Below are 11,129 nucleotides of genomic sequence, written 5' to 3' on the forward strand. Positions count from 1 at the left end.
CTTTTTTGTTGTTATTTTACGGAAGAAATATTCAAGTCTCCTGCTTTAGTTTTCACTCACTTTGATTGCTAAGGAAAATCCCAGATTTTGTTTACAAGAATGATTCAACAAATCTAAAGGATAGTCACAGTCAAATGGAAGGAAAGGGAAAGCAAAAACAAACAAAAGAGAATAAAGAATCAGTAAAAATCTAAACAAAGACAATAAATAGTATTAGAATTTTTTTTCTTTTGGAAAGCACTTAACTTTCAAAAAAATCTGTTATACTGAAACAGCAGTTATTGATCCTCCTCGTGCATCTTAGGTGACAAAACAAGATTAAATAATAAAAAAAAAGCTATAAAGCCTTGATAGTGGGCAGCTAAGAAAACATCATAGATGCAAAATTAGGCAGTCTGCGTGCCTTGGAGATTCCCATCAGCTCCCTGCTATCTCTCTAACTAAAGAGGTGCAAATCCAGTCAGACTTTCCATACTGGTAAACTGAAACACTGACAATCTTAAGCACCAGTCTTCCACTGAGGGACACCTGGTAGGGACTCATCCTTATCCATATTTAAAAGGCCTGGAAAGGACTGTCACAGCCTTCGAACATGTGCTTGAATTGACGCAGCACTGCTTGCTCAAGCTTACTTTCCTGCAGTTAAATGAGCCAGGCACACTTACAGAGCTTGCTACTCTAAAGCACTGAGAACACATCCCAAACACAGTTTGGATATCAGTGCAGTGGTTGCAAGGTCTGTGTCTGTCTGCACAGAATACATGGATGCATGAATACATGGCAGATAAATCTTCAGCCCCTCCCTTCCACCCTCCTCTCCAGTCTGCCAAAAAGTACTTCAGCCTCATAACTCTAAATTCAGCATTTTGCTGCTACCTTCCATCTCCTCACCTTTGTAGTCTCACTAAATTCTGACATTTTCCTCATATTCATAATTTGATTACCCAAATTCCAGAAAAGAAGTTAAGTTGTTTTGGTAAGTTTAATCCCTGTACATAATAAAAGGCAGGAGTTATGTGCCATGTTATGGGTTGTGTTAGGTCAAAGTTAACCACAGCACTTTAAAGAAGGTGCACCACTCACGGAAAATACTGGTAACCTGCAAGGATGCTCTGAAAACACATAATCTGAAAAATATGAAGACTTCATTGCTAGGTATTAACACATATAACATATTACTATGTCTTTATCTGATACGGTAAAAGGGGGAAAAAACCAACTCTGTCCTGTTTTAAGTTTATAACAAAATATATGCAGCCAAATGCATGTATTTCTGTGTAAGAATTAAGCCAGAGTCCTTCCTTCTTGCACAAGTTAAAGACAGGACCTACAGTAGTTGTTTATTAAACTGTCTGACCTTGCTAAATGCAGTTAGGTTAACATCCCATTAATCACCTGTCATTATATCTGCTACCCAGCAGAACAGAGTTTCCTGAAGAAGATGCCAGACATAACTTACTGCAACTTTGATTTTCTCTCAGAATCACACTTCTGCAAAGAACAGACAGGATTATAATAACCTGTGTCTATCACTTCCATCATGCTGACATGGAAAAATGAACACAGAAAAATGCTTTTGAAATCCCATTGAAGAGTAAGAGATTGAGCCTAGAAGACCTAAACATTCTGTAAGACCACAATAAAGGATATTGTGAGTGAAGCAATGACACAAATAGTAGCTGATTATTTGTTTGCTACAAAAATTAAGAGATCCCAAAGTTTGACAGAATTACTTCTCCTTACCTGCATTTTTTCAATCATCTCAAACAAGTCCACAGTCTGTGAAAAAGAAAAGACAACAGAGAAAAACAATTTGACATTTGCAGAAGCTAACATTATCTTCTGTGGTAACCCAGATATTGAAGGAGCCAACAGCTCCTTCCATATTTTGGCAATGAAACTATTTGCTTGCTGAAGACCTGATGAAATTGTTCTTCCTTAATTGGTAGCATGGACAATACAACTGGCCAAATTGTCTTCTGCTTGTGTTGCAAAAGCTTGACCTGAAACCCGGTCAGTCAGGTATCAGGAATTTCTCTCTTTCAATGGGTCAGATTGACTTGAGATAGAATGGCATAAGAACTGGTCAAATTAGCAAGTTTAGGATTCTCACAAAAGGAGGCAACTATACCTGTAAGACATACATGCACACAAGCTTGATTTCAGTCAATTCCTCTGCACACATAACTCAAAGCATACACCAACCCCGAGCCAAACATGGACTGCTTTTACCTTGTTGGGGACAGCAGAAGTGAGGACACATGGAAAGCCTTCAGTGGGAGAGTCTATAACATCACTAAAACCCTGCACCACCTCCTCAGACCTCCTGCAACAGACAGAGGTGGAAGAGAAAAAAAAAGAAAGAAAAAATTAACTCTTAAGAGAATTCAAGATGTCAGTGCTTGCCTGCAGTGCCTCCTTTGCCCTTTGGATACTACTCCTCTCCCCAGGCCATTTCTTGCCTATAAGGAAGCTGTCATTACCTTTGAGAATCCCTGAGGTGGCTGAACTTACCACTTGCCACTTTCAAACATCCTGGATGTAACAGCAAAAATTTTCTGGCTTCTGACTGCTCTGTCTCTGCTCACATACAATATTTTCCTCACAACTGTCATGGAAGTGCTGAATGATTTTTCTTTGCCAAGTTCCTCTTCCATCATGGATTTGGAGCAGAATTAAGACACGTCTCATAAGAAGCTTTGTAATCACATCTCAAAACAGAACCACATAAAAAAGGATGAAAGTAGTTCTGAACCATCACTGAAATCAGCACCAAAAGAACAGCCCCAGTTGCCACAGCCTGGGTATTAATCTCAAAGACAGGAGTATAACAGAGATGGCACTAGAACAGAACCGATAACACCCTGCAGAGATGCAGGCACCGTTTTGTGTTACCACTGCTGGTACAGCAGCATGGAGATTAGGTGAGCTTTTGTCTGCACATCTGCTATGGAAAATATATTATTACTATGTCCCTGCTAGAGCAGCAATGGGTACAAACAGCAAGGAGGACTTTATTTGATTTCATAGAAGAGAAAATAAAAAGCAACACAAACACTACACTGTAGTTGAGAAGACATATCTGGCATTGCCCAAGGCACTACAGACAGCCTCACAGCCAGCTGCACCTCTCCTACTGTTACTTTACAAGCATTCCACACCTCTCACAGTTTTTACTAGCAGTCACAATTGGGGTTAAGTCATGGTGAAGGCCACATAGGTGGGGCTGGGAACTAAGCACAGGTTTACAAGACACAAGACTCATCCACTTTGTAATGAAATCATGAATATGATTGTTAGGTGGTCATAGAATAGTTCACAGAACTATTGTAAGGTGGTCACAGAACAGTCTGGGTTGGAAGTGACCTTAAAGATCATCTAGTCCCAACCCCTCTGCTGACGTCACCTACTACATCAGATTGCTCAGGGCCCCATCCAACCTGGCCTTAAACACTTCTAGGGGTGGGCCACCCACAGCTTCTCTCGGCAACCTGTTCCAGTGCCTTGCTATCCTCTGAGTAAAGAATTTCTTCCTAACATGTAATACAAGCATCTTCTCTTTTAGTTTAAAACCATTCCCCATTGTCCTGTTACTACTTGCCCCGTAAAAAGTCACTCTCCCTTTTTAATAAGCCCCTTCTAAGTACTAGATTCTTCTTTTCTCCATGCTGAACAACCCCAGCTCAGCTCTCTCAGCCTATATTTGTAGGAGAGGAGCTCCAGCCCTCAGAACACCTTTGTGGCCTCCCCTAGACCTACTCTAGGAGGTTCACATCTCTCTTGTGCTGGGGATCCCAGAGCTGAATGCAGTATACCACATGTGGTCTCACAAGAGCAGAGTAGAGAGGGAAAATCACCTCTCTCAACCTGCTGGCCACTCCTCTTGTGATGCAGCCCAGGGTACATTTGGCTTTCTGGGCTGTAAGCACACACTGCAGGCTCATGCCCAGCTTTTCCTCTACCAGAACCTCCAAGTCCTTCTCCACGGGGCTGCTCTCAATGAATTCATCTCCCAGTCTGTGCCCATGTCTGGGATTGTCCCAAACCAGGTGCAACACATTGCACTTGGACTTGTTAAACTTCATGAGATTCTTACAGGACCACCACTTCTCAAGCTTGTCCAGGTCTCTTTGGATGGTCCCTTCTTCTGTTGTGTCAACCACACCCCTCAGCTCTGTGTCACCTGCAAACCTGCTGAGGGTGCACTCAGTCCCACTGCCTACATCATTGGTAAAGATATCAAAGATCACCAGTCCCAAGACAGAGCCCGAGAGACACCACTCATCACTGGCCATACAATCATCATACAAGGCATATAATAATTCTAGCAGGCAATCAAGAATTGCTGTCCTGTAGCTATTAGATGCATGACTGCTGCTCCTTCCATGCTAGGAGAGTGGTTATGCAGACCCTAGCTTTGAAAGCAGTGGCTACATTCCCTCTTGTATGGAGGTACCACATATTTCTGTAATCTTGAAACTACTCTGTCAAAAGCTCCAAGAATCCTAATGCTCACCAGTTCTTTGACAATTCACAATTCATTTTAGTGGCCCAATGGCATAATGTAACTTGCATAAGGCTCATCAACACAAAATAACACAATGCTTCCATCCCACAATTTTCTCCTGAAATTCAAATGAGAGAGATCTGTATAATGCATCTAGAAATTAATGCCATAACATGTCTGTGAGGGAAGACGTAGGAGTTAGTCTTGACAACCTCAAATAAATATTGAAATATTTTGATGGCAAATGTATTTTAAATTAATATTAATACTATACTAATACATGCTTTATTTATCATCCTCTTCATTTACTTGAAGAATGTTTGGGATGAGCAAAATTTATGTCCAAGGCAGTACATGAAACATTTTCCCTGTCTCATAAAAATCTGAAGATTCTTTTCTGTAAGCCCTAAAAAGGCACAAGTTTAATTTGATAAATTATCTTTTTCAGAAAGAAGTGTAACAATAGAACCTTTTGTGTAACTGGATGTCCTGGGGCCTTGTTTCATGCTAGTGTTTTCTTTGGCATGTCACTGAGGTGAATGCTGAATCATTCAGAGGAGTTAAATACACACCTGCATCATGGAAATCTGGCAGCTCCTACATGGTCAGTGTGGCCAGTCCTGCCCCTGCCCTCTAACCATAAATTCATCTCAACACTCTGGACTGACTGGAAAACTTCAGGCAGAAACTGTTCTTTACCATTGAATCCTAGCACAGTTCTATTGACCAAATGAGTCCAGTAGATGCCAAAACTACCAGTCTTACTGTAGATTCAGGGATGTTCACAATTCTGTAATTATCCCAAATTAGGAATACACCACAGGCCTTTGAAAATCCAAGAGAATGCCTTAGATTTTACATTATCTTTTATAAAATATCACAAAAATTTGGGGCTATTATTATAATTATCACTTTGAAGTCCACATTCAATTTCTGGAACTTTGAACTTCTGGAATGAAAAGCACTAGACTGTATTATAAAAAGGGAACATAGTTCTTTTCAAATTGAAACTTCAAACTCCTTGACCACAGAAAAGAAGAACATCATCCTTCTGAAAAAGGAAAGCAATTCTGCAGATTGGGAGAGGAATATTTATGTGCAAATGTAGACTTGCTGAAGCTTTATTCTTAGGAAATGGCAATAAGGGGAAACATAGGGCCTAGAAAATGCTGAAGGCTAAATTGGGATTTGCTAGTGACACTAACCAGTACATTAATTTCAAGCAGGCAGTCAAACTACATCTAGGTACTGCTGATCCACTGATAAATTCCACTCTCAATTCTGAAACAGAACAAGAAGAACCTTTGAACATCTCTAAGCCACTACAATTGTGATCGTGCCTTGTATTCCTGTCTTGCAGCATCCTCTGCTACTTCAGTCATAGGATCTCTCTACCCAGCTTTCAAAATCATTGCTATCTGCAGTAGCTGAGCCAGTTCAATAACCAAATCAATGCAAGTATTTGCTCTAAGAAAAACACAAATTGGACAGAATTTCATACATCCTTTCATAAATATTCCAGAGCAAATGGGGATTTGTTGCACTCTAAAAGGCAAGTGCCCCAAATCCTCAGATAACTGTTTTCCTGAAAGTTCACAGGGAAGCAGGTGTATAGCTGTTGTAAATACTTCTGCTCATCTGGAAGCCTTCCAGTAGGAGAAACACCACAGCGTGATTTGCAGCTATCTATGGAACAACAGTCAGCATAATAACTGGTGTCCCAGCCTGATAAGAGTTTCTTGCAGAGAGACACTAATGTGTTTTTTAAATCCCTCACTAGAAGGGACAGGCAATTCAGAAGAACTGAAGGTAATGTGAGACAAGAACAGGCCTGAAATGCTCATAAGGAAAACTCTGGGCAACCACTTCTCCTGAGTAACAGCTTCTGCCGTTTCACTCCCTTATTTCTGCCTCAGAGAGGTGCATTTGCTTTAGCACATACAATTGTCAGCTATTCGGTGGAGACAGCTGAAAACATGACACGAGTAGCCCTACTCTCAGAATACCTGTACAGCTTTGAAAATTGCTTACACATGGATTCCTAGAGCTCAAGAGAAGGAATTACTGAAGCAGAACTAGGAAAAGGAAGCTACCACTAGAGATGAGAGGCAGTTTGCTCTCAGCTGGACACAAACTTTCTGCCCACAGACTCTGACATCCAGTAAGGAACCTCCCTCCCACCCGCGCTCCCCTCTGGCTGCTGGGCAGCTCCCGTGGAGGGCACCGCTCCCACTCGTGGGCAGCCCGTGCTCAGGACTTCGTGCACGCACAAAGAGGTGGGCAGGGTACCGGGAGAGCCCAGAGAACTCTCCCCGCCAGCTCTCCTTGCGGGGCAGGAGAAAGGAGGACTCCAGGGGGAAATTAATCTTGCCATCCAACCCGCACTCCCACCTCCTGAGAAGTCCCAACAGGAGAGGTCCCCCACTCCCAGGACGGCAGGAGAAAGCCTGCCGAGCCTCCCTCTTTCCTTCCAGGGAGACGGGCACCCGCTGCCGCCCCACGGCCCGCCTCCCCCGGCCGGAGCGGAGCCGGGAGGGCCGGAGGGAGGGAGGGAGCGAGGGCCGGGCCCACAGCCAGACCCGGACCTGCCTGGCTGGGCACGGCCATCGCCTTCCCCCTCCCCGGTCCTCCGCCCTTCCAGCCAACCCGCCAGGGCTCTTCGTGCTGCTCCAGCACTGCGATCCCAACGCCGGCAGCCGCTGCCCTGCGTCGTCCCCGGGCTGCCCGGGAAAGGCAGGGCCCCAGGCCCCACTGCCGCCGGCACCGGTCCCGGTGCCGGTACCTACCCTCCGCTGGCTCCGGCAGGGAAGCCGTGCTCCCGGGAAAACATGCTGGACTGCTCCGCTGAGTCAGCTCCCGGGTTCCCTCCTCGGGAGCTTGCTCTCCCCCGGCCTCGCCATGAAGAAGGGCACAGGCTCCCTGCCGGCCCCCCGCGAAGCCCCGGCTCCCGCCCCCACCCCTCCTCTTCCTCTCGGGTCGGGATTCACCGGGTAGAAAGGGAAGGGATCCGCACGGCCGGGACCGGGCCCTGGCGGGCAGCGGCCCCGGAGAGCACGGAGGGGAGGAGGAGGAAGGATGGAGGACGAGGAGACAAGGGGGATGGGGTGATGGCTTCTGCCCCTCCTCCGCTTGGCAGAGCGGTTCCCCTGGAGCCCCCGCTGTGGGAGCCCATGGATGGAGCACAGCGTGCAGGAGCAGCTGCTGGGACAGCCGAGCCGAGGACGCTGCTCTCCAGGTTGTGTGAGGGCAACACAAGCACAGCGTTAGACAGGGACAGCAGAGGGGTTTCACTTATTCAACTCTGCTCTAGAACAACATCACATCTTCAGGTTCTCAATATCCAGCGAGGAAAGTGAGCATCAAAGCAGTTCTCCCCAAATCCCCATTCTTTTAAAGGGAAGGCTAGGAAGATACTGCATCCACTCAATCTAAATCCGTGTCATTTGGATCTGACATACATCAAGTACCGCAGAGATTTGGCTCTGCACCCCTTATGAAATAGCTTATTGATGCTATGTGTAAACTAGGGAGGCTCAATTTTTCAGAGGTCACAAATGCCTTAACCACATGTATTTCCATTCGCTCATCAACAGATTCACTCATCAACAGATTGTCATTCCTGATTAAAAAAAAAAAAGAAAAAACTGAGCATGAGAACATGGTCTGCTATAGAAAAATATGAATATACCTGTGTTTAAATGAGAACACAGAGTTCTTCTGGACACATTTTTTTTCCCTGTGCTTCTCACTTTCATTCCACAGGATGATGTCATTTATTCTCTTTACATCAAGACCTATAAAAGCAGCAACTACAGCCTTATGCCAAATGTCAGCCTCACACTGGGTTTTTCCTAACTAATGAAGAAGACACAAAACAGGAGACAGAAATTTGCCAGAGAGCTAGGAAAAGATGTAAAGGAAGAGTGCAAACAGTATGCAGACAGACCAGGCAGAAAATATGAGCTAGCAGATAGAGAAAAAAAGAAAAATTCAGAGAGCAAGGAGTTATTTCAAGGTTTTGGGGATGAATGCACCATTTTCATCCTAATGCTTCCTATAAATTCTACTCTTGAAAGACCTGGATAGAAATTATTATGGGGACTTCAAGGATCTGTGGGTGGGCAAAGAGACTGTAAGAGTAAGGAATCAAGATAGGTGACAACTTTGAATGGACAAAGAAAGGGTCCACTTGCTGTTTTAGTAACTTGCATGGAGCCATGGTGACTCAATTTCCTTTTGTCTACCTCTTGTAATTCCCCAGAAGATCTGATGCTGAAGCATGGGATAATTCATACATCCTCACTCCAACTCAAATGCCTCCTAAATGGACCCAGGGCACTGAATAGAGCAGCTGCTCTCTGCACAAGCAGGTCTTAACTCATTCACCTGAATCTCTGAGTAGAGATGTGACTGGACCAAGGCAAAGAGCCAAGCTTGCCATTTCTGCTGCATCTAGGAAGGAGGAAGAGACATTATTTTTTGCTGTTAGAGAGGGCTGCCAGCAGTAACTACTGCCCTCCCCCATCTCAGGGTCATTATCAGCAGCGCTATCAAGCCTGGCCATGGTGAAAGCAAAGCATACAGAGAGGCTCAGGTCTTTCTGCCATTCTTGTTCTTCGGCAGCTTGCCACAACAGACAAGAGCCAACTTTGTTCACATACAAAACCACACTGAACTCAGCTTTCATTTAGCTGCCTCACAGCTTTACCTAACCTTCTGTATAACTCCAGTTGTGTACAAAGCCCTCAACACGCATAAGCAAAACAACAAACAATTATTAAATACCCTAATTACTGTTCTAATTACCTTCCTTTAGCAAGAGCAATATGAATAAATCACATGTAAGCAAATCACAGGACCTGCTTCTGTTCCTCAACTTACAATCAAGCCAGCGATTGTTACTATTTACCCTGCTGATGCAAAAATATTCTCTGTTATAAGCCTTCTGTTGCAGTAAGTAGATTCAGCTCCTATTAATACTTGTGTTCTTATATGACTAATACAGTATACTTACAGTCTCAGATTTTAATCCCTATATGTGTCCATACCTGCATGGATCATTAGGCATTTTATAGTGATGACGTGTTTTAGGAACTGGGATATAAGTTTTTGTTCTTTCAGGTATCCTTGTAGGCACATTAATATATGTATTACAGTAATTGCTGTCTATATCTTTTGCAATGTATTTTCCCATCTTTGTTAGTAGATTTTTTCAATGTGTTTCATTTCATTAGCATTTTCTCTTGCTCACATAGGAGAAGTCTGTATTAGCTGTACACAGAAACTGGTCCCTGCAATTCTGTTAATTGAGTCATTGTAAGAACATCAGCAGCTCCACGGAAGCTGCGCAGTACCACATAAACACAGCAGTATATCCTTCAAGGGTAAACTCTTCAGGGCAAAACCTGTATTTTTTTAAGTTTTACTTCAATATTACGCAAACTCATAGCTGCATCCACAGACAGAAACACACATGTTCTCACATCAGCTGTTTCCACAGATCTATGCACACAGTTTCTAAATATAGCACCGGGTGTGCACAGACAGCACCTCCCGCAGCGCACTTGGACTCCTCATTTTATGTCCAGGACTGACATAATCAGGGTGGGATTCCTTTGAGTCTAGGCAGACCCTCTCTCATGCCCCCCCATCCCTTTAGTTTGTTTCATTTCCTACACAGACATCCGCTCTCCCCACCTCCACTCTCCATTTCTCTCTCTGCAACTGCTTCTCTACACAATGCAGAATAGCACAATGTCTTTTAAAAAGCACACACACTTTCCCTGATGAGGCTGAAACTGCCCCAAACTCTATCCATTACACAACACCACACAAGCAGCAGAGAAGATCTGGATCAACCCTCCCCCACCTAGCTTTGCTCCCATTCCTTCTAGATGCAAAATATTTTTAATTGGCATTGCAAGCAAGACGAGAATAAAAGCAGCTAAGCTGTTCATCCCCTACCTGAGCAAGGATCTCTCATCCCCAGCTGGTGAGCAGATGGAGACAGGGAACCCAGCTGCTCTCCTTTCCTTGCACTATCAATTATTCACGTAGGTTGCAGTGTCCTCCCTCTCCCTCCCTCCCTTTCCCTTCCGCTGCCCCCACCTGCAGCTGAATGGAGATCGAGCAGGTCGGTGCTGTCACACTTGAAACTAGAGATCATTGTCGATTGAACAGCCAGCCTGTGGAGCAGCTGTGCTCTTAAGCAGAGATTTGCCCTGGCAGAAGGGGACAGACTGGCAGCTCCAGAGGTGGAAGACAGGCAGCTCTGTACATCCACATCCTGCTCACTGCGCTTCTAATCTCAGACCTGCAGGGATGACCTTTAAAAATGAAAGAAGGCTTTTTGGTTTTGTTAGGTTTGGTTTTTTGGTGTTTTGTTGGTGTTTTTTTTTTACCAGAGAAAAGCACATTTTCCTAGTCTTCTCAAGTATAATGACTGTTATTTGGTGACAGTGAACTGGGTCATGCCAATTCATGTGTATAGATCAGAGCAGGAAGGGAAAGTAGAAGACTGGAAAAATCTGAAACATGATTACGTAGTACTGATTTAGTCCCATAGCAAAGGCACAGGGAGAGGATAATTTAAGGGGACAGGATGACATGGTACTTTCTGTAA

At 44.2% G+C, this 11,129-nt stretch overlaps 1 protein-coding gene across 14 annotated transcripts in view; it reads right to left on the reverse strand.

The window, feature by feature from the left end:
* LOC118692938 (rap1 GTPase-activating protein 1-like) overlaps window positions 1–10,759 on the reverse strand; it is a 49,661-nt gene extending 38,902 nt beyond the window's left edge. For 8 of the 14 annotated variants that reach the window (XR_004981202.2, XM_036393178.2, XM_036393142.2 and 5 more), the window contains exons 1-3: window positions 7,294–7,409; window positions 2,233–2,326; window positions 1,744–1,779 (exon numbers count right to left, since the gene is read on the reverse strand). Coding sequence is in view for 13 of the 14 variants with exons in the window: in XM_036393178.2 (XP_036249071.1) it covers window positions 1,744–1,779; window positions 2,233–2,326; window positions 7,294–7,337 (174 nt within the window). In the remaining variant the exon portion in view is untranslated. Of the gene's footprint in view, window positions 1–1,743; window positions 1,780–2,232; window positions 2,327–7,293; window positions 7,410–10,471; window positions 10,575–10,615 lie in introns of those variants that run through there. The other 6 variants (XM_036393201.1, XM_036393228.2, XM_036393237.2 and 3 more) reach the window with 3 other exon arrangements.
* Between the last annotated feature and the right edge of the window lie 370 nt (window positions 10,760–11,129).

Source organism: Molothrus ater, chromosome 2 (assembly GCF_012460135.2).
Source record: "Molothrus ater isolate BHLD 08-10-18 breed brown headed cowbird chromosome 2, BPBGC_Mater_1.1, whole genome shotgun sequence".
NCBI classification, from domain to species: Eukaryota; Metazoa; Chordata; class Aves; order Passeriformes; family Icteridae; genus Molothrus; species Molothrus ater.